At 36.2% G+C, this 24,023-nt stretch overlaps 1 protein-coding gene and 1 long non-coding RNA gene across 7 annotated transcripts; one reads left to right on the forward strand and one right to left on the reverse strand.

The window, feature by feature from the left end:
* Nucleotides 1-7,068: 7,068 nt before the first annotated feature.
* LOC135626000 (uncharacterized) lies at nucleotides 7,069-8,600 on the forward strand. The gene is made up of 2 exons (XR_010492234.1): nucleotides 7,069-7,843; nucleotides 8,011-8,600. It is a non-coding gene; the product is annotated as an uncharacterized LOC135626000 (long non-coding RNA).
* Nucleotides 8,601-9,053: 453 nt separating this feature from the next.
* Nucleotides 9,054-23,688, reverse strand: LOC135583914 (uncharacterized). 6 transcript variants are annotated; one of them, XM_065129135.1, is made up of 19 exons: nucleotides 23,365-23,685; nucleotides 22,146-22,617; nucleotides 21,551-21,642; nucleotides 19,420-19,584; nucleotides 18,930-19,323; nucleotides 18,101-18,219; nucleotides 17,899-17,971; nucleotides 17,614-17,828; nucleotides 17,431-17,475; nucleotides 17,259-17,352; nucleotides 15,622-15,813; nucleotides 15,044-15,150; nucleotides 14,826-14,904; nucleotides 13,021-13,152; nucleotides 11,031-11,156; nucleotides 10,409-10,579; nucleotides 9,743-9,802; nucleotides 9,500-9,659; nucleotides 9,054-9,309 (listed from the first exon to the last, which is right to left on the reverse strand). In XM_065129135.1, the coding sequence occupies exons 1-18, from the start codon at nucleotides 23,430-23,432 to the stop codon at nucleotides 9,525-9,527; spliced, it is 2,739 nt and encodes a 912-aa protein (XP_064985207.1). In that variant the 5' UTR covers nucleotides 23,433-23,685; the 3' UTR covers nucleotides 9,054-9,309; nucleotides 9,500-9,524. The 6 variants fall into 6 exon arrangements, 5 of the variants coding, with proteins under 5 accessions (XP_064985207.1, XP_064985206.1, XP_064985205.1 ...); XM_065129134.1 differs by having other exon boundaries at nucleotides 9,054-9,400; XM_065129133.1 differs by having other exon boundaries at nucleotides 9,054-9,417.
* Nucleotides 23,689-24,023: the final 335 nt, after the last annotated feature.

Raw genomic sequence — 24,023 nt, forward strand, 5'->3', positions numbered from 1 at the left:
ATTAACCTTTTTATTTTTTTTATTTTTACTAAATTTATTTTTTAATAATTGTTTATATTATGTTAATAAGATCAAATTTGATCTTTAATTTGATTTAGCAAAATTAACTTTATTTGGTCCGTGAGTATTGTCACATTTGGAAGAAATTAATAATAATTAAGCATTTAGGACTCTGGGAATATTTTTGAAAGCAAAAATATATATTTATATCATGTGTTTTCTTTTTCTCGCTTTAGTTTTAGGATAGAAGATATTTGTATCTAAAACTCCTACCTCTTATAAAAACTGTGATATATACAGTAAAACCCTTCAATACAAGTGCACACATAGCGTCTAAAGTTTTAAGTGCTCATTTAGTTTTTGTTTTGAATAATCACAGACACAAGAATATACTTTATAAATCATCATTTTTATAACTATTGATTTAATGAAAAATTATTTCATTTATATGCTATGTTGATGCAAGATGCCTAATAGGTTCTTCGAACTAACATGACATGTAATGTTCAATAGATACTGAATGAATTCCTGATGTGGTATCTGAAATGGTTGAAAATAATAGTCGCATCATTTGTCCTTCTCCCATAGTGTGTTTCGGAAGAATAAGAGCTTGTTCATCTAGGAGTGCGGAGCTTCATATGCTTCAATGGCATAGACAAATGCATCGTGCACTAATCAAACACTTCACGGTGCATTTGACACTTCAAATGTTTTTCTATCTTAAACTAATGCATTACGCATGAATGAATGAGATATTTTAGGATATATCATATACTTTAATTTTTTTAGTCATGGACGAAGATACGTGCAAATCAAACTTATTAAGTACTGGGACGATGAAATCGCTGTCTAACAATAAAACATCATCAACTATTTAATATTATGTGAGTGGATCATTCTCCAATTAGCACCTGTACTGTATTCTTAATGTCTCCACACGAGCAATTATGAGACCTACTGTATCCAACATATAGATGGGTATATAGCATATCAATCTGTCTGATTATCTCGATGTTCCTCTCGAGTAATCTATGACCGAAATTATTTATGATATGTGTTTAATGATGAATTAGTCTTATTATTATGATCTCATCATGATTCGAGTCTCATTGCATAGATCCATGAATATCATAATATATTCATACAACAAGCAATATAAAGTGATAAAATATTAAATAATAATAAGCAAAAATATTACGTGTCATCACTCATGTGATTGGTTTGCATGGCACCTATGATCAATAATCTCCCACTTGACCTAAAGTTAATCACATTTGTGTTTAATCTTCATCAAACCCTTATGAATCTGCAAAGTTATCTTTGGATGAAACTCTTTACACTGTTATAACTCCTCGGGTCACGATCTCTCTAATTAGGTGGAACCTCCTTAGAATATGCTTAGACTTCTAATGAGACATAAGTTATTTCGCTTGAGCAATCATCCCGTTGTTGTCCCAACATAAGAGAATCAACACCTTGCTACCTGACACGACTCCCAGATCCGTAATAAACTTCTTCATCCAGACTTCATCCTTTGCTGTCTCTGCTACAGCAATATACTCTACCTCTGTGATCGAGTTAGCAGTAGTATCTTGCTTGGAACTCTTCCAACATACTACTCCTCTATTCATGGTGTACATATACCCAAAATTTGACTTGTTATCATCGATATCAGACTGAAAACTCAAGTTTGTGTAGCCTTCTACCTTGATGCTACTACCTTCATATACTAGTAAAAGATCCATAGTCCCTCGCAAATACTTAATTACTGCTTTCTAGTGCTCCAAGCCTGGATCTACCTAATACCTTTGAGTGATACTCAGAACATACACTGTATCATGCCTGATATAGCGCATGCTCATCGGTTTGAGAGTTCTTTTAAAATTTTCAATGTCAAACCTTTTGACAATGATGTCTATGTACTTGGACTAAGATAAGTCAAGCATCCTCTTGGATATATCTCTATAGATTCAAATCCTTAAGATATATAATACTTCTCATAAGTCTTTTATAGAAAAGTATTTAGATAACCAAGTCTTTACTATGGATAGTATTTTAAAATCATTTCCAATTATTAGGATGTCATCCACATATAATACCAAAAAGATGATAACGCTCTCACTTACCTTCTTGTACGCACAAACCTTATCTTCGTTCTTAACAAAGTCATAAGATATTATGTTCCAATTTCGGAAAGCTTTCTTTAGTCCATACACCTCATTCATGAGGTTGTTATCGAGGAACGTGATTTTAATGTTCATTTGCTAGATCTCATAATCATAGTATGCTGCAATAGTCAAGAGTATTCGGATGAATATTAGCATGCCTATGGGTGAAGAGATTTTGCCATAATTAACATCTTGTCTTTAATGATACCCCATAGCCATTAGACTTGCTTTATAGGTCTCTACTTTTCCATTTACTCCGATCTTCTTCTTTAAGATCCATTTACAACCAATGGGTACAATACTCTCAAGTGCATCAACTAGGTTCCAATCATTGTTAGAATACATAGAATACATATCAGAATTCATGCCTTCTTACCATTTTTTGAAGTCTATACTCGTAATAGCCTCATTGTAGGTTTGAATATCAATATCCTCAACATCCTCTCCTCTAATATGTCTCACATATCTCTCAGAAGGATGAAATACTCTACTAAACCTTCGTAAAGTCAGAACTTATATGCTAGGTACCTGAACAGACTCGAGTTGTAGAGTGGTGCTTGAACTAGATTCTCCAACCTCGCTCAACTCTATCACGCTCCCACTATCTCCACCAAGAATGTGTTCTTTCTTAAGGAACACTACTCTCTTGGCTATAAAGATATTTTAGTCCTCGGGATAATAGAAATAATATCCATAAGTTTTCTTAAGGTATCTCACGAACTTGTATCGCTTTGTTCTCAATTCTAACTTATCGGGGTTGTGTCTTTTAACATAGGCAAGGTAGCTCCAAATCTTAACAACTTTAAGATCAGACTTCTTCCATTTTCATATCTCATATGACGTATACACTATCAACTTAATTGGAACTCTATATAGAAGATAAGCTGCGATCTCTATGGTGTATCCTCAGAATAAGATAGATAGGTTGGCAAAGCTTATCTGCACCATGTCTAACAATGTACGATTCGTCCTTTCAGATACACCATTGAGCTGAGGTGTATAAGGAGGTATCCATTGAGATAGGATCTCATGATCCTTAAAGAACTATGTGAACTCTGTACTCAAGTACTCACATCTTCGATCTGATCGAAGAGTCTTGATACTCTTTTCAGTTTGGTTCTCCACTTCATTTTTATACTCTCTAAATTTCTCAAATGTCTCAGACTTGTACTTCATTAAGTACATATATTTATACCTTGAGAAATCATCAGTAAAAGTAATAAAGTACGAGTAAACCACCTATGACATGAGTTAACATGGGTCCACATACATCACTATATATGAGTTTCAATAGCTCAGTGGCTCTCTCTCAAGTTCCGCTAAAAGGAGAGTTGGTTAGTTTTCCACGAAGGCAAAACTCGTAAGTTATATATGACTCATAGTCGAATGAATCTAGATATTCATCCTTTAGCAACTTTTGAATCATTCTCTCATGGATGTGACCTAGTCTACAATGCCACAGGTATACACTGTTCACCTCATTTCATTTCCTCTTGAACACACTTGCATTCATGATATGTTGAATAGTGTCTGATATAAATAAATCATTATGCAATATTCTTCTCATGATAATCTCATCATCTAATATTATTGGACAATAATTATTCTCAAAAACTAATTTATATCCACTAACTATCAAACATGTAATGAAAATAATATTTTTGATAATAGAAGGAACAAAATAACATGCATCGAATACAATAATAGCTCCACTAAGCAGTATAAGGTGACATCGCCAACAGCTACTATAGTAACTTTTGCTCTATTGCCTATCTTGCGGTTCATCTCGCCTCTCGTCAATCCCCTAGGTCTTGTTAAGACTTGCAACGAATTACAAATGTGATAAGCATTACCGGTATCCAATATTCATGTGTTATCATAAGAGTTTGACAAATAAAGACTGATCATGAATGTACACGAAGCTTTTCCAAGCTTTTGTTTCACCATCTTTGTAATGTACTATTTGTAGTTCCTCTTCTAGTGCCCCGTAATAGAAGCACTGATCTTTGTTCTTTATCGGGTCTTTCTTAGCAATATTTGCTTTACCCGGTCTGCCCTTGCCCTTCTTAAGGGACTTTTCTGCCTTCTTTTTCTTTTTGGTCTCACTAGTATAAAGAACATGCTTCTCTTTTTTTATAGTGCTCTCTGCCTCCCTCAATATATTGAGGTGCTCAGGGAGAGTCACCTCAAGTTTCTTTTTATTAAAATTCATTATGGACTGGTAGAGACTGAAACACTAGATCCACACACAAGTTAGGACAGGTAGGGACCATTTCTAGACCTGTGAGTTTCTCTATCTACTCAATCATCTTTAGGACATGATTTTGAATCGGTGTCCCCTCAGTCATTCTAGCATGAAAGAGGTTCTTGGATGTCTAATATCGCTGAGTCCTTCCTTATTCCTCAAACAATTTATAAACATATAGGAGAATGGATTTGACATCTATCTGTAACTCAAGAGTCATGGAGCCTAATATGTAATACTGAGTAAAAGTAGAGTCAGTTATGTACTTCATGTAGCAAGCGATCTCATCCTCAGGCGTATGCATCGTTGTATCAAGGATGTACGCGATTTTCTTTGCCATGAGAATAATTCTCAAATTACGGAGGTAATCCGTATAATTCGGACCAGTGAGACGGTTAACATCAAGTATGCCATGTAAGGGATTTGAAAGTGACATTTTCTTAAAATAAAGTTGCAATAGAAATAAATAACATGCAGATTTTACAAAAAAATAAACAAATAAGATATGAACTTCTATCTTAATATACTCTCACTATTTTTCTAATGAGTCATACGACACCCTTAACGCGTGAAACGAAAGTTTCTGGCAGACTTCTAATGGGGATCGAGATCCAATCAGTGTCTTAATATAACCTTGAGGGACTCGACCAATCACACTAAGACCAAAAGGTAGGCAATTCTTGCCGATCACAACTCCTTGTGATTCTCATCCTATTCGGCCTCCGAACCATCATGGCCTCAAGGGACTCGACCAACCATAATGTTCGGTTAAGTCAACACCTTCATTACAATATGAGTCTGATTCGATGATATACTCTCGAGGGTCTCGACCAAGCATACTATGTCCTTAGATCACCGATGACATCTCTATGTCGTAGGCAAGATTGTGAATCGTGATATAGATGAGCCTCGAGGGACTCGATCAACTCAACCTACGTCGGGAATCGGTCCCTACCTATAACGATGGGAGGTCACGTGAGTCAATCTAGTTGTCTCACGTTTACCAACTTATTATTATCAAAAGAGGGGATTTTGATTCAGTCTCTTGCTGTAACGTGTCATACACATTCATATTTAATATATATGTACATCGCATGCAAATATATATACATATCTTGCGGTTGTATAATCAATCACACATCATATAAGCAATCACACCAAATGATCATGGACCACGTCCTAATGTGACTAAGCCCGAGCCAATGAGCTTGATCACTCACAAGTCTCTGATATATATATATATATATATATATATATATATATATATATATATATATATTATGGGTCTATAAATATACCATCTGTCATATTAAAACCACATCGATAAAGCCCTTATTTTTCATAATGATTATGTTTCCTTTTCTACTCTTTTTCTTATTTTCCTATGCAGGAATTTATAGGGTATTTATAGATTCCAAATGACTTTAAATTTTAATTGGAGTCAAAATTTAAATTTTCAGGTTTTCAAGGCACTGGCGGTACCACCGCTAGTATTGGGTAGTACCATCATCTGTCATACTAACAACTAGAGGTATCATCGTTTGTTAATCTGACACTAGACGGTACCACTACCCAATCTAACACTGACATTGGGCGGTACCACCATCCAATCTGGTGGTACCGTTACCTTACAAAGTTTGAGTGATTGTGTCTGAGCGATACCACTGCTAGTATGGGCGGTACCTCGACCCAAACAGCCTGGGAAGCCGAGTCTCAAGCGGTGCCACCGCTTGAGCCAACTAATGATCACTGAATGAGACTTCTTCTTTGCCCAAAACAACCCTAACTAAGGCCCAGTTGGCCCCTAATTGAATTAGTAGGGTTACCCAAAATAACTCAAATTGACACCTAACAACGATATTTAAGGCTAAAATAATTTAATTCAAGCAATCTCAGTTGTCCGGCATGTCAATTGTTCATTCGAACTTCCGATGAACTTCTAGCGTACTCCCGACGAATTCCCGACGAGCTTTCGTCGCATCGTCCGAACCTTCGGTGTAACACTTGATTCCTCCATTCTAGGTGCATTGTCCGATTCTTTTAGCCCGATACTCGATCTTTGACTCCGACCCAACGTTTGATTCTTTAATTATTTTATATTTTTATGATCAAAGTTAATCTTACATCACTTTTCTCAAACAAAATATTAGATCATAAATTCATCAATTGATTTCATACCTCGGCTAAACACCTATACCTTAGTTAAATCCCTATGCAATACTGATAGTTATTCAACAATTCAGATCTCTCTCCTCCGAGGCAATATCAATTCACATGCTAGCCTCAATGGAAGTCTTCTGGAACCTCGTCCAACATATCATATAGATGCAGTTGATCGTTCCAATGCTTTCGCAGCAGCTTAGTCGACGCAGGCTCCCCACCCTCCCCTTCGCCCACAACACTTGGTCGTTGCCACGCCCACTTGGCCCTTCATTGTCTCAATCGAGGGAGGAGGGGTCTTGAGGTCCCTCGACCATCATATTATAGGCTTAGGACTGAGCTGAATAAATGGAAATATCATTGACCATCACACCATCAAGTCACTTGGGGGTCAATCAACGTAGGGTTTCCTATAATATTTAAAATTGATCCCAATTGAAAATATTTTAGTGATTAATAAGCAATATATCGTTGTAAACCATATCAATTATGGAAGAAGAAAGAACGATGGTGTGCATCGTCATGGTCAAGACTGGACTTGTCAGTTACGGTCTCTTGACTTGAGGTTAGTTTCGAAAGCAAACAATGATCACTCGGATCAGGGATTGACTGAGATTTTGGGCCAAGGCATACCCAGAAAGACGAACCCCATTCCGAACGGCCCAACCAAAACCCACTTCCTGTCCTCTAGATGTAGCAAGCGTTCCACCTTCAAACCCTAGAAGCCATCCATAAATACCAGATCGAAGCCGCTGCCCTTATCCGCCTTCTCCTCCTCTTTACTCGTCGCATCGATCTATTCGTCCATTCTCCTCCATCTTCTTGGGATTGATCGCTGGTAATCGTCGTTTTCCATACCCCAAATCCTCATCGTTATCTTTGTTGGGCGGGATCGACCGCTGGTAAAGCGGCGTCGAGCGAGTGCAGATCGCCGTGGCCCAACGCCTCATTATGCCAGCCACATCGATCCGTCGATCTCTGACCGAGCGGACTCCTCTTCTCTTCACGAGTCTCGCTCTTGTCAAGATCCGATACATGCCGCAGATCCCTCCCAAAGATGTGCCTCTCCTTCTTGTTTCCGTTCCGATTTGAACCTTTTTCGATCGCGTGTTTTCATGTCTATTGGATCGGTCGCTGGTGATGTGGTGTTGAGAATCGTGATATAGGTTTCTCTGCACCTCCCATAACCAGCAATACTAATATTCTTCCCACAACCAATTCAACGGGTGCTGTCGATTCGTTTTCGCTGCTCAACGTCGCCCATGCCCCGGTTGTGACATCTTTATCTGATTGATTGCTTATCTTTTCTTCATTTATTTCATTATATATATATATTCGATTTTGTTGATCTTTTATGATGCTTGGAAGACGGGAGACCAAGCATAAGTCAGGTAGCTGCTGGAGATATAATGGCTGATACAGTTACATGCTTGGCAGATGAACGGAGCTCATCGTTACACGTGGCGCTTTGATCACCTCGTGCCGTGTGTTACATCTGAGCCGGACAATCTGTGATTCCTCCTAAATCCCTTCCATAGCAAATATTTTAGCAAGTAGGAGAACGTAAGGCTTTCTGTTATCTGTACCATGACGATCAGTTGGGGTTTTCATAATATTTAGCTCATAGAGATACCCGAACTAGCATTGCTAGTGCATGAAACAAGTTGATCGGACAGATTGTTCTTCGTCTTGGCCTTAAGTGCATGCCAAAGCACTCCTAGTTTCGAGAAGAGGCTTCTGCTGAGAGGGCTCGCTTCGATTTCCATGTTTATTCTAGATTTGCCAGTGAGACCTGGTTATCCTTTTTGGCATCTATTAGTTCTGGCATCATGCATCTTGGTTGATAAGTTAGAGAAGCAAAAGCTTGGGTTAGACACCTGCCACAGGTCATGAGAAATTTATCGGTTTGTCAATGCTGCTTTACGACTTGTTTGAAATGAGTTCGTATAATAGAAGCACAAGTTTGGTCGGTTCGGAATCTGTACACAATTGGTTGAAACGATTTATGTAATTGCTTGACTACTATATACTGCACCTGGCGAAACTGGCGCACTTGCATGCGTAAATTTTTATTTGTGTATATAAGTGTGCGATTTTCAATTACTCAAAATTTCTTTTTAGTAGCACTCATTCTGTGACACATTCCTACACAGCAGGCGAAATGTAACATACCCCAACAGCAGGTAAAACATTTTAAGACGTTTTTGTTAATCTTATAACTATTTGAAAATATATTTTAAACAGATAACAAGTTATACTGTTTTTGTTATTCTTCAAAGTTATTGAGCCAAGGTCTATAACAGCCAGATAAATCACTCACCTTTGAAGCAGCAACTAACGCTATTATCACACTTAACTAATTTCAGAGAGAGCCTTCAGGTGATGGTAAATGACTAACATGAACAAAGAGTGACAATAATTGAGGACTGACATGTACAGAAGAGGAAAATAAGAAAGAAGCACGTACGAAAAATCGAAAGTAAAACATAGCCACAAGCCATAATTACGGTTATATCACTAGTCTTCAGCATTGTACTTTACAGCGATATCCTCTCAGGAAATCGATACCCTATCTCGGATAAAACAATAACTATTCTTTATAAAGATGAACAAACGATTTGTAATGTATGCAACTGAATCTGTATGAATTGCTCAAAGGATATCGCATATGTTTGTCACACTATAAACATCGGATACCAACAACCAACCTGGACCACAAATGTCTCGTTGCCATCACTGCCAAAACAATCATGGTAAGGATGACTTCATTTTACCACCAGGTAACTATCCATTTTCAAAGTTCTTGTAGTGTCTTCGTACCATCATACTGGAATGCACCATGAACTTCTCCATTGTCATTAGTTATTTATAAAGGACAACAAAAGAAACAAAAAACAACTGAAAAATCAAGTTGCAACACACATACCATTATGGTCTTGACCGGTTTATATCTACTCGGCTCTACTGCTGCCTGAGCTAACTACCTCAGTAACTCTATCAGTGCTTGTATCAGTGATCTCCATTTGCTTTACTTTTTCAAGCTGCCTCAAGAGATCTAACCTCTCCGGTGCATATGCAGATGGAATCTATCAAGCAGTAAAGAATCAATTTATCAGCAAACAGCAGCTTAATGCCTTGGAACTCATAGTTACTAAAACAAACTACTTACCAGAGCAGGTACATATCTCTGGATGAAAGCCAGGATAGCAGCATGCCCAACTGCTGTAACCTGCACAGCAGTAGAGTAGTTCATTAGCAGAAAGTTGTTTCTGTTCAATGACAATTAAGATGATTCTGGAAACAAGTTTGACTCGCATTGGTTTCAGATAGAAACCAACGAAAAGAATCACCATATCCAGTTTTGAGAAGCAACAAATGATGGATTCATGGTTCAAGTGCAGGGAATAGCAACTACAGCAGAAAGGAAGCACACTTTCTGCGCACCAAAATGCACTAATTCAACATCAATCTATAGAAATTATGCCAGACAAGATTCATTTTAGATTGTTGAAACATATCCTGAGCCCAAAATCAGCTCAAGCAGAATATTTGAAGATATCATTTGAGCTTCACATACCAAGGTTAAATTTCATATGATCTTTATCAAGATTATCTGTCGACCAACCAGAATGTCAAGGAAGCTACATTAATGAGAATAAATTTGCATAAGCTTACTCGAGTCTTGAACACATAATTATTGTACTGTGACAACAATATCGTCATATTTTTTACCAAAAGGAGTATGAATCCAGAAAAGTCTTAGCTTGTGATTATACCCAATAGAGAAATCGATAACATAACTGAGCAGCTAACATGAGTTTGTGGAGAGACTCACTGGAAGTAGCATCAGGAACCCAATTGGAATAACAGATGCCAAGTCAGTTAAAGTTCTACGAAGAGCCTTTTTCTCCTTCTCTGTAAGTTCATCACCGGTAGCTGCTCTTTTTAGTAAAGCCATAGCTGCCGATACATCTATGGCTAACAGCTGACTTCCTTGCCAGACATCCTACAAAGATAATCAGAGAAAACCCAGAAACATCTATTCACAACAGGACCCTTCCAATTGTTACACATGCACAAGAGAGAAGGAAAGGAAATGTGTGTGTGTGTGTGAAAAGCATATGAGATAAAATGATAAGTTGCAAATTGGAGATATACCATGTAAGTGGACTATGGAAACTGTCTCCTTATGTTAGAATGCAGTACAACAAGAAGCTGAACGATCCTAAACAAAATGCATCCTAAGACCATTTTTTAGATCAATTCTTTCCAATAACAAATTCATGTAAGCACTATCACATGCTCATATCATATTGTAACCAGGATCAGAAACTCTATCTTAGCAGAGCTCATGCCCAGATAAAAAAGAAGGATAAATATCAAGCTCTCATTATCACTCCCGAGCTCAATATGATATAAGAAAATGCATATATAATGAAAGCTAAAGAGAGTTGTACCGTCGTAGTCTCTTTGATCTTCTCAATTGACTTGGCAATGACATTTTCTTTCTTTGTTGCAGGAACTAATAAATGATGTTTGTTTGCAGATGAATGTTTGTCTTTTGCATCAATAAATTCAGATTCCTGAAGGAATATGGGTAACAGTTAGTTGAACCAGAAGAGGAATGGTAAAAGATATATAAAAAAAGAGTATTTTTAAGTTGAATTTAGATGGATGGACCTGTCACTTTTATTGATTTGAAGCATATAAATGTCAGCAATTAGGATAAAGAACACTAGGAAAGCCCCACAAAAAATATTGGTTAGGAATTGTATGTAAATTATCTCAAGTTCTCTCCTGACACTAATACTTAAAATCAGTTAAAAAAAGGAAAGGAAAAGGTGAAGCCTTATCTTTTAGAGAGAGAGAGGCTTTGAATCAAAGCTAAATATTGCAGCTAATTAGGTAAAATGATATAACAAGTATCAGACCTAATAATGTAAGTTATTCCTTGAAAACATGGAAGGGAAGTTGAATGTACAATGCCAATGGCTGAAAATCCTTTATCAGAGTTATGCTCAGGTAAATTAAAGCTTAACAGAGTTAATTGATCTAGACTGATGTCTCCAAGCATGCCCAATAAATCAGGATTCAGCTCAGAAGAATCTAAATGTGTCCTCAAATCTACCGTCCAATCAATTATCTATATCATCATATTTGGTATCATTGCATTATACAAAATCTAGAATGCTGTCTGATGTGTATTTGATATGTACCAATAAACACCCATTTGAATTGAACAACTCGTATATAAAAATGTTCAAACATCCAACATATGGATAATTATCTTTTGCAATGATAAGTTGATACTTGTATTAAATCTCTTCCTCTATTCTAGCAGAAAGATTATAATATCTTATATTTCAGCTAGTGTAATTCTGAAATGCTTTATTTGGGTCTAGTGAAATAAAATAAAAGAATCTGGATCCACAAAGCCATGATTTGAAGGAGACTCAAAACCGGGTTCAAAGAAGTATAAGATGAATCTCAGAATAAGGCGGTCATCTGTTATGCCTGACAACTTTAGTCATCCTACTTCCTTGCAGGCATACGAGTTTAATATTATGTTATGCCCTGACAGCTTTAGTCATCCTACTTCCTTGCAGGCATACAGGTTTAATATTATGACAAGCTTTAGTCATCCTACTTAGAAAACTCCTGCACCAATTACATCCTCAATTTTGATTGAAAGAAAACAAGTATTAAACAGAAAAATATAAATATAACATTCACAAAGCATGGAATCGAGAAATAAATAAAATTATCAGGTCAACTTCAAATATCGTAGAACATGTCAAACATCTTCCATACGAAAGACAATTATTTCAAAAGAAATTTCCATGATGCCAAACAGAGATAAAGAAAGATATGCAAAGACGGGATTGACTCTTTTGCACAGAGCTTTTGACAACAAAAGTAAACATTTTTTAAGCATGAAAAACTACTTATTGATGCTATGGTACTCCATACTTTGCAGGATGATCTTAAAACGTTGACCAAATAGATCATGCAAATGGATCAATTTTGACCTCATTTACTTCTGCCAATCATTCTCATTCTAGATTCCAGTTACAATCATCACAAACTGTTGAGCCTGAAAATTTTATAAACTTCTGCCAGTTGGACATAACATGTTGAGATGGCCTTCAATATTTATTTTACATACAAGCATAGCCCACATATTTATATTTTCAGGTGTAGACATAGGTTTCACACAAATCCCTCTAGGTAGAGGAGGGTCTTCAACTTATTTTCTATTTTCTTTATTTTCCTCTTTTTCATGGCACATCAGTGTTTGTATAGCAACAGCAAGTAAAGAAGTGGTTGTGCCAGAAACTCATGGTCATTGGGGAGCTTGTCACAAAGAAACACCTTAGACAAGCATACTTCATCATACTGATTATGGTAGATTCTAGCAAAAATGTTCATAGACATTGACCATATTACCTCCTCATTCTGAGACTCATCTGTACTTCTTTGGACCCTCTTCTCAAGCTCAATCAACTCATTCCGTAGCAATTCAAAGCGGCGAATCTCATTTATTTCCAAGTCTTGGTTATCTACATTGACATTAGAGACCTGCAGGAAACTAATATCAGTAAATAATACAGACAGTACCAAACGGAACTAAAAACCCAACTTGGGTCTATTATGCTAAAATTCGCTCATTTTTATTCCTGTATGTTAGGGATAAAGTGTTTAATTGATAATCCATATACAATGAAATTAGTATTCAGGAAACAAGCCCACCATAGATGAAAAACTTAAGCATCCATACAGTATAAAACTCAAACATGTCTTCATTATTAAATTCATTTTTAAGAGGCAAAATTATAGATATTTGGAAAGCACCAATATATGCCACTAGATGAAGAATAAATTCAATTTTCATATCTCATTATTTTCTTGGTGTTTATTTAGAGAAAGTCTATGATAAAGTTCCTAAAAGTATAACAAGACAAGTTTTAGAGAAAAAAAGTATAAAGGTGATTAAAGTTATCCTAGGAGTTGTCACTAGCAAGCATTCGGCAAATTCCTCACTACTATAGGTTTGCATCAAAAGTTATGCATGGAGTGATTATATTTTTATCTTTTTACGTTGACATTAGACAAACTCATTAGGCAAGGATAAGTCTTAAAACTGCAAGGAATGTGTTTAATGAGTTTTTTATTAGTATAGCACTACATCAAAGATCTGTATTAAGTCATAACCTTTTTCACATTAGTAATGTACGAAGTCAACCTCGTTGAGTTAATGATATTGTTTTAGTCGATGAGAGTTCAAGTGGAACTAGTTCGAGACTTGAATTATGGAAGCAAACCTTGAGAACTAAATGTTTTAAATTGAATGGGTTAAGACCAAATATATGAGATATCTAGATCTATATAGTTAAGTTGGATAGACAAAAAGTTTCTAAGAAGTTTAATTAATTAAACATTTTAGATATCTTAGATCAGTTATTCAGCAAAACAAAAAGATAGATAAAGATATTATTTATAGAGGGGCATTAGGAGTTCTGTATGATGAGCCGGTGCCTCTTATACTAAAAAGAAAAATTCTATGAGGCCATTATCAGACCTTTCCATGTAAATCTACAAACAAGTATTATTCACCAGGAACTATTGTGATCTTCCCATCATCAAGATTGATTTAACTTCTTACAACAGTAATCCATGTTTCCCACCTTACGCTCTTCAACTAGCATAGCAGTCCTTGGTCTCCACAAAGATGCATCAGATTTATGCATACACGTATATGTCATTTGTTTTAGAATATCATATTCTTATTGTTTGTTTCCTTATATATATACACTTTGTTGCATGATTTGCCCAGCCTTTTCTGCTTTGTTATTGAGTGAAATACAATTTGTTAGATCTGTGAAAACATCTGACGCATGGAAGAAAACAATTATAGTGTCTAGAAAAAAAAATAGAGGTCAAAAGACACTGATAGTGCATGGCAACCTAATTAGGCTATTGGCTTATAACTTACATGGAATCTGCCTTAGTCATCATGGTTCAAGACAATTTAAGCCTATGTTATTGGCAACAAGCTACCCATCCATAACAATCTAACTGATGTGGGACTATCGGTGGACACAACCTGAAATAAAGCATACAATTCAGGGCGAAGTTGATGAAACTCTCATTTGTACTTTTGTTGAAAAGTCAACTAATCTATTATCAACAAGAAAACATAAAAAACGTAAAAGGCAAAACTGGGAATAATTTAACTGGGGTTTGTTACATACATTTTGATCAGGCTTGAACGCTTGTTCGTTTTTTCTGTTGGAGCTTTGCACCAAGAAACTCCAAAAACCACGAGGTTTTCTAACCACACAGACACAATCATAAGTACACAATCTAAGTATAAAAACAAGCAAAACGTGACAACTTAAAATAGTTGAGACAGTATTCATGTCATAGAAGTGAATATGAAAATTGCCGAGGCTAGATACATGAAACTCACTCATCTTCAGGGTTCTGAATGCTTACACCCTCACCGGATGTGTTTCCAATCTCTTTCACCCTTCCCTGATCACTGGCAGAAGGCAGTGAGCAATCATCACTCTCACCCTAGTTGGACGGTAGGATTTCGTCATGGATAAAAATTGGAGCAAATTCTATTTTCCACTTGACATAAAAGTTTGTCTCATATTCAGCGTTAAACATGAGAAAAAAATATGCATTTAAATAACAGGCTAGTTAAAAATTTAAACAACAATGATAAGGAAACTTGATGCTCTATGAACCTATCTATTATGGAAAGCTAAATCGGATGACAGGTTTAGATATACCCAGCAGCCTTTTTCACGAAGGAGATTATCGACATCCATTCCAAACATAATTCCCAATTTTGGTTTCAATAATCATGACCAAAAGAAGTTGACTTTCTTGATGCGTGTTAAAGCAACTTACATGTTAAATGTGAGACATTCTAGAAATAATTTACCTCAACAAAGCCTCAGGGCTCATTGTTTATGCTTGAAACAATCTCAACATGCATGCTTCTAAATCATTTAATAAGAGAAACAGTCAATAATTTACCTGTTCTAACGAGGCAGCCTTTGCTCTAAAGGATGCCTCGAGAAACTCAGCCTCTTTCTTGAGTTTCCGTATCCTCTCAAGGTCCGAACAAGCAGCTCGTAAATGTTCTTTTCCATTGTTTGAATTAGAAAGATATAATTCTTGCAGTAAATCTTCTAATCTTCTAAGAGCTTCTTCAACACTTTCAAGTGCCTGCAGCCGGTAATAAATGGATTTAAGGCTCAAAATTTCATATAATATTTCATCAATATGTTTAAGACCAAGAAAATCATAAACAAGATACTAATAACAGAACTAAGAAAAATAAGGCAAACAGATTAAAAAAAAGTGGGAAGCAGGAAGAACCATGTAGTAGCATGTTTAGTGGAAGATATTGCAACATAAATAATTAAAATGTGCAAGTTATGGATCTATTTAAGAAGTCGCTATTTGGTTACAAGGAAAAAAGTTTGTACTTGACTCATCATTCTACTGTTTGGCAATTAAAAGAAACTTTAGACAGAAGAATATAAATACCTTCATTTTTACATCAACTTAAACAAAAGCTTCATATGAAAATTTACTTGCAGGGGTAAAACTATGGATAGATCCTCACTAGGCCCTGTATTGGTTAAAGCCTTCTACATTAGGACATTTTATATCATTAAAATTCCTGTTACTAAAGTAAGAAATGGCTTTTGAGAGAAAGTGAAAGAATGTCATTAATCAGAATTTTTTCTTTGAGCAGCCTTCTCAATTTTTTCAAAATTGAAAGAATTTATTGATGCTTGAATAACTTTCTATACCTTTTGCTACTTTGACTAAAAAAGGATCATGCATAGAGACACATACTCCTTTTCAGTTCCATTGCAATTATGAACCAAGGAAGTTATTAGCATTTTCACGTGAAGTAGACTGAATATGCCAATATAGGCATATTCACTTGCATTGCCATAGGCACCAAGAAGTCACCTATCTGTTCACTTGCATAGCAAGCCATAAATAACAGGCAAAATGCTTCTGCAACTCCAACAATGTTTGGATCATTTTATAAACAAATTATCTACAGTTTATTGTAGGAAAAAACTGTGCATCGATCAGCACCACAACTGCTTACATGACCAATGGCAAAAACCTTATGTTCCAAATATCTAGCCATGCATGACCACCACACCAGAACAGTAAATGTAGCATTTCCAATAGCCATGAAGAATTATCATGCCTTTTACCAACCACCTTCTCAATCATTTTGAAATTCTTATCGATGAAGTATGCTCCATCCAACATCATGCAACAAAGATCATATTCTAAGTTATGGATGATAAGCACAACTATTATTTTACTAGATAACACTGAAATACACCATTGGATAACAATGCCCTCACTCTATATATGTCTGAATTATTAAATGCATAAATTTCAGTCAACTTCTTTCTTAGTAACCAGAAAATTACATTTCTGTTATTCTTCAATATTTGTTTCCAATCTGATGGGCATCCATCGATTTTTAACCTCAAAATGAATGATTAATAATTGTGACACTCCCCGATACCCACCCTTACCTATGCTAAGATCCGAGTTCTATACTACCCAAACCAAAAAAAGTCTTTTTTCTTGTGGCTTGTAAGTTGCCAATCTGATCAAGACATGATTGATACCTCATCAAAGGATTCTAGCTCTGACTGTTCCAATAAATTTGTTTCAAGTCCATGCTGAACTTGAAGCTCCACAATGTCTTCTTTACTTCTATTCCTGGAGGACATTTACTGCATAAATGAATTGTTGCAACAGAAAATAAAGCACACTTTGGGAACTACAATGAGAACTTACATAAGCACACCAAGTTGTTCAATGCATTCGTTGACCATGCTGTGCCTAGAACACACACAACAAAGGACCATTAAGTGATGTCAGATGATTACTCATGAACAGAACACAGAATAGTATAAAAAAATAAATATCACAATTCACAAGTATGTTAGACTTGTAACAAACATAAAGACTTTTGCATACCCTCTGGAAAGGAATCGAGCTGCCTTTATGTGTGATGGGTTCTCAAGCCATGTACTGTACTTAATAAAACTTGTTATCCAGTAAGAACAAACTTTTAATACTTGGGAAATAGCTTCGCTTTTGGTAATCCCTTCCTTATTATCTTTATTATCAATTTTCACATTAGATATGCTACTTCGATAAAAGGGAAGCCAGTCCAGCTCTTCACAAACTACCTACGGAGCAAAATCACACAATCAAAATTATGGGATTGAAAAAAAAAAACTTAGTTCTAATAGAGCCAACCTCCACATAAAACTGATAGGAACTAATTGAAGAAAGTTGAGGATAGTATAATACACTTCCCCCTATAAGATACCTGAAAACAAGCAACTCAATCAATCAAATGAGGTTCCAGGGAATAGTGAAATTCCAAATCATAGATGTAAACTGGCAAACAAATGAAACCTCATAAGTCAATGAGGAGAAAAAAATTGTGTGTCCACACCTTATGATGCCTTCAATCTGTTCATTTGACATATTTATATCATTTGAAGACAGAAACGACTGCGTACTTCTGCCCAAAGCAATAAAGAAGCCAAATATTGCTAAATCCTTTTCCAGTACCTGTAGCAAAGGACCAAGTAGTCCACTTCATCACCAATTAGAAACTAAGAATGTCCAAACATAGCAAAGGGACAAAAAAAAGCAGATAAGAGGCAGTAATATCAAAATTAAAACAAAAAAGAACATGCCACATGATCAGCTTATGGTCAAAAGATAAATTCCCCTTGTTATACATGCATGTGAGCCAGTTCAGTTATATTTGTAAAGGACCCTTTAAGTTATTCCATATAACTCCTTGATCCCCTGCTTGTATATGCCATACTCCTTAAATTTTGTCAATAACTCTTTAATCATTATTTGATTCTGTTTGACAAAGGGCTTCACATATAATGAAATGCATCATTTTTAGTCCATCAGCTCTACAAACTCAACCTAACATGTCTGCTCCTTTCTTGTGATTTCAAGTGCCAAGGAAGATTGTGGATTAAGATACAGTTTTGTACCATTACATATGGCACAGGACTTCCATCTCAAAGAAGTACCAGCAGCATAGAGATGCATATTTTTCTGCCAGTCTATTCTACTATTGCAGCCTAACACTTTATTTCAGGATCTTATTGGTGATGTATTTATACTCATGTAATGAGAACAAATATTGTAACCATAGGTGTATACATGGACAGGTGTATGTATATATATAAGATTATAAGATTCCAAAATGACTATGACAAACAGGGAGACAATCATTGGAAGTGTAACAAATCTCAAACCTCAATACTCTCACATGTCGTTAGTCTAGACCATATCTTTTCCCGGTCAATAGCTAGCCGCAGCTGCTTTTGCACAAGATTGACCCAAAATGCTCTCTCTTCAGCTTTGTGATCAATGTCAAATTCACCTGTAGCACCTCTAGGACCAAAATGGACAAGGAATTCTCTACATAGACCAATATCTTTCATAGAACTATATGCTTTCTTTATTGGAAGAAAATCAAGAAGCATTTCCATGAATCTACCAGTAATATCAGGAACCATCGAGGAGAACTGTGAACAAGATACTTTTGCTGTTCCAAGCTTTCTGACAGCCGCAAGGCAACTCAAAGCAAGCATAATAAGTGATAGATCACTTGCAATGCCAGAATCTGATGATTCTCCTTTCTGGTATCTGACACAAAAAGATAAATATGATCATCCTCAGTATTTTCAAGATCATATAGACATGTTAAGTTAAATTTATCTTAAAAAGGAATGGACGACTTACAACTTTGTTGCAGAATTAAAGCGGATATCCCTCTCAAACAGATTGATGAATGTTGTTACAACCACTGGATGTTGGTGATTCCAAAACCATTCGTATGTGGCAGTGTGCTTGCTAGACAATTGATCTTGGACAGTGCTCTCCAATGGAGCACAAAGTCTTAGTAAACTGCAGTTAAGAAAATATTTGATCATGCAAAACATTTAGAGTAAAGAAATTAACAAAAAATAAAAAGAAGAAAGCAGAAAGATAAGTTGAAATATACTTGAAAACAAGAACATTTTTGTTGCATCATTGACAAACATTAGGATCTATCAAATTTTTGTTATCATACTAGAGATTAGTCGATATGACACCAACATTTGTAAGATATATATGCATATCTTCTTGAATAATTGTTTTCCTTACTGTTCTGAAGCGCAAGATTGCTGAACTTAACAGAGCCATTTGTGTGGTTCTGAACGTACCGCTACCTTAAAACTCTTGTAATGAGTAATCCAAAATAACCAAGAATACAATTGGATGTAAAGAAGATGAACTAACAACCTCCATGAGAAATAAGGAGACCAAGAGCACACTGGTAAGTCAAGCTGATAAAGCAAGTAATATACCCATGATATGCAAAACATATCATAGTGAATATTTGGCATAAGTCAATAATGATAAGTCATGGTAACACATCAAGATATGTAACTAGCATCAGATGAGATGGTGGGCCACAATACATGTAATATCAACAACATGTTCACATAATTTTCAGAGAAAATATAGCTGATGCAATTTAGTTGCTTAAATGCTATAAGATTGTGCATTCCACTATCCAAAGATATGTAGCAAAACAATGTGAAATAGCATCAATATAATAACTCAACAATAAGATGCATTTTACAGAAAATCTTGGAATCGGATTAAATACAGCACTCCAGCAATGGCTCACCTTCACAAATAGTGACGTATGAACCAATAACAAAATGCTCAAGACATATGATCTTTCCATAATTTAGAGCATATGGCACTTGAATATCTTCATCAGAGATGATGTAGCATATGCAGATCGATACGTTTGCTACACAACACTGATTACCCAACTTCACAAATGTGTTTTAGAAATTGGTCGAACTGGTATGATATTGACATATCGGATGATATACTGACCTATACTGTCCCATATCAGCAGAAAAAAAAACACTAAAAATATTGTTAACCGAGTGATACCAATCCATATGGTGCAGAATTGTACTTTGATTGAACTGCTAAATATTGACAAGTAATATCAGCCATCTGTCAAATATTAATATAGGTTTCAGAAACTGCTCCGAGTGATATGGATGTACCAATCTGTACCACTTGATATCACCGAAAAAAATGAAAACCTACTGGTACAAACCTATATAGTCTAGAACTCGTTCTTGCTTGAACCATTAAATACTTGATTGATTAGTTTTTTCTTTTAACAAGATTTTTTTTGGAATACAAGGTTTTCTCGTCCATGAAATTTAATGATCCCATGAAACAACCCGAGCATCACCAGTGTAGTTGTGTGGTCCTTGCTCTGTGGTGTGTGCGTGTGCATGTCTATATATATATATATATATATATATATATATATATATATATATATATATATATATATATATATATAATTGAATTCCTACATATTTATTATGGCAGGGTTTTTGAAAAAGGTACATTATCAAAAACACATAATGATATAAAATCATGCCACATCTTAAATTAAGTGTAAATCAAAGGAATAAGACATTAAAACTGAAACACCAAGGATACAAAGACATAAGTTCTATACCTCAAAGTTCACACAGAACAATGTTGAACAAAAGAAAGCAGATAATTGGGATACACGAGGATTCAGTTTTAACCTTGTGTTATATTAGAACAGGTGATAAAGCTATGCACCAAAGAGATACAACAAGCAAAAAAGAAACAAGAGAAATGCGAGTATGATTACAATGACAAAATCTGAATGCACTGTCAAAGCACATAACTAAACAAAATTGACACCAAATTGCAAGGATGAAGACAACCTAACATACAAACCAGAACATCTTCAGAAAGAGATATTATGATCAGATTGGCAAAGAGCTGAAATAAAGACAGAAAAATAAGAATCAATAACCTTCTTTGCACAGAAACATTAACATCTCTGTCTCTTCCATCTCCTCGTGATGAAATCTCAATAACTGCTTGCAGAAAGGAATGTACAGCAGCCTGGAAGCAATAAACTGTGAAATCCTAGGTTGTATACGAGATGAAACTAGAATTGGTGCAAGGTAGCCAGATCTTATTTTATCGTGGATGGTACTATGATAAACATGATCAATATTTAAGCATTTCCTTTTTTCCCATCCTCATAACAAAAGCTTATGTGCAAATAGAAAGCATCATCCTACACACTTCCACAGATAATTAAATGAGATTAAGAAGCAAAACACAATTAAGATTCATTATACAAGAAGCATCATAAACATTTACCTATTCATCTGGCAGAAAAATTAAGAAATTACGTAGTCTAAATTCTAAAAGATAGTAGCCAAAGACTCAACAAACAACAGGATAATTGATCCTGAATCTTTTGATTCTTAATCATCATTAACCTTGAATTTAAGTATTCTATAAAGAAAATAATAAGCAAATCAGAATACGGATTATGTTTTCAGATCAAGAAGGAGAAAATGCACCAGGAGCAGTTTCTGATAGATAATGCAGCATACCTGGTAAGATAGTCTCTTAATCCATGCATTCTTGTCCACTCCAAGCCAAGCCTTCGAGAACCAAGAGCTTTTCGACAATGAACTATGCTCTTGAATAGCCAACTCAACAGCCCTTGATGCATCATGTATGGACTGGACCAATCCACTGCTAAGGTCATCACCTTGTAAATATTCATCTAACTTAATCCTCATCTCCTCCACTTCACTGTTAGAAGTTGCCTGTGGAGTTCCATTGACAACTACACTATCATCGGTAGAGGCTAGTGCTATGCTTTGTGTCATCCTTCTTGCTTGGTAAATGGGTGAATGAATCGTTTTTATTTCTAGCCACCCACACGTGGGGTTTGCTTTACCATATTCTGACCGTACATGCCTTGAGAACCTTTTTTTGGAAAACCAACAATAGAATATATGCTGATTTCGATCAGCCATGCCTTGGCAGAGAAATTTGCCATTTGATGAATAGGAACTCCTGGAAAATGAAATTCTATTAGTACAAATTATTTTTTACAGTCTAGATGCAAACCTACATACTAATAAAGTTGTTCAGAAATAGGAACTCAATCTAAACCAATCTTTACTTGCATGATCTTCGACATGATCGCACGTTATTCTTAGACAGCATTCGATCATGAATATCATGAAACCAATTCTACAACCAAGACTGCTCATAGCAAGCACATAGATATTATATTCCGAGAGGGCATATTTCACATGCATCATGCCTTTTAGGCGATGGAAAAAATCCAGCGGACCTTTGGCTTAATCAACTCGTGGTCTAGCTTGTTCATGAAGCATTGCACCAGTTTCTTTATGTAAATTCTTTCGTGGGATATGGGCCCGGAAGATAAATTTTGACCCAGTTCGCAAGATCACACCATCAATAAGCTAATGCTGGCTTTACCCTTCAAAGCTTCCTCTCTCCATGGGACAAAATAAAGCCTATAATAACTAGTGAGACTCCTTACTCTGATCGGAGGGTGACATTTGGGGCAAAATTTATAGTGCCATGTCATTTGTTAACCAAATATTTGCATAGAAGACCATGAGTTCATTGTCGTCCCTGAACACAACCTTTCTTGCACTCGATGATCGTACTAAAATCAAGATGGGGCGAGATCAATCGAACAGTTGCACAATCAAATCGAATTTTGTGAAAATCCTTGAAGGAAAGGGGAAAGACGAACATATTTGCGCGCATTAGGGTTCAAGAAACCACCTCGTGATCGGACTCTCGCCGCCACGACGGGAGCAACGGGCGGCGACATGGGGAGCGGCCATCGCCATCGCCTTCGGATCGGACCGCGGCGGCGGATCTGCTCTCCGAGGACAGCGAGCTAGCGAGCGGCTTCTTGAAAGGCGGCGGCGGGAGGAGAAGGGTGCGCTTGCCGTGCAACAATCGGTAGATAGGGTTTATATCGGCGGAGGAATGTGTGGTGGCGAATGCTCGAGCGCGGCAGCGGGTTTGAGGTAGTTTGGGTGTCCAACGTGCGCTCGAGTCGACCGCCGCAGGTCGCCTCCTCCCACCGGAACCAACCAAATTTAACTTCTTCCCGATAACTTATTTCCTAATACAATGAGCTCAAACAGCTGGCTATCGTGGTTCTTTTTAATCCTCAGACACCCAAAACTATATACCCAAATGAACACCCTGGTCAAAGAATGATCCTGGAAATGATCAACGTACCTGCTTGCCGTCAGATCGAGGGTGTACATTGTTTGAGTGCTCTTTTCCGGACATCGTTCGCGTGTGTAAAAAAACTACTTGATTTTTACTAATACATTAATTATTAGGATAATGTCGACAACGCAGGAAGGGGATGAACAACGTGAAGTCTAATTTGTATTTTACTCGATTGTGTTTGATCAAGAAATAAA

The sequence above is a fragment of the Musa acuminata genome, chromosome BXJ2-10 (genome assembly GCF_036884655.1).
Source record: "Musa acuminata AAA Group cultivar baxijiao chromosome BXJ2-10, Cavendish_Baxijiao_AAA, whole genome shotgun sequence".
NCBI classification, from domain to species: Eukaryota; Viridiplantae; Streptophyta; class Magnoliopsida; order Zingiberales; family Musaceae; genus Musa; species Musa acuminata.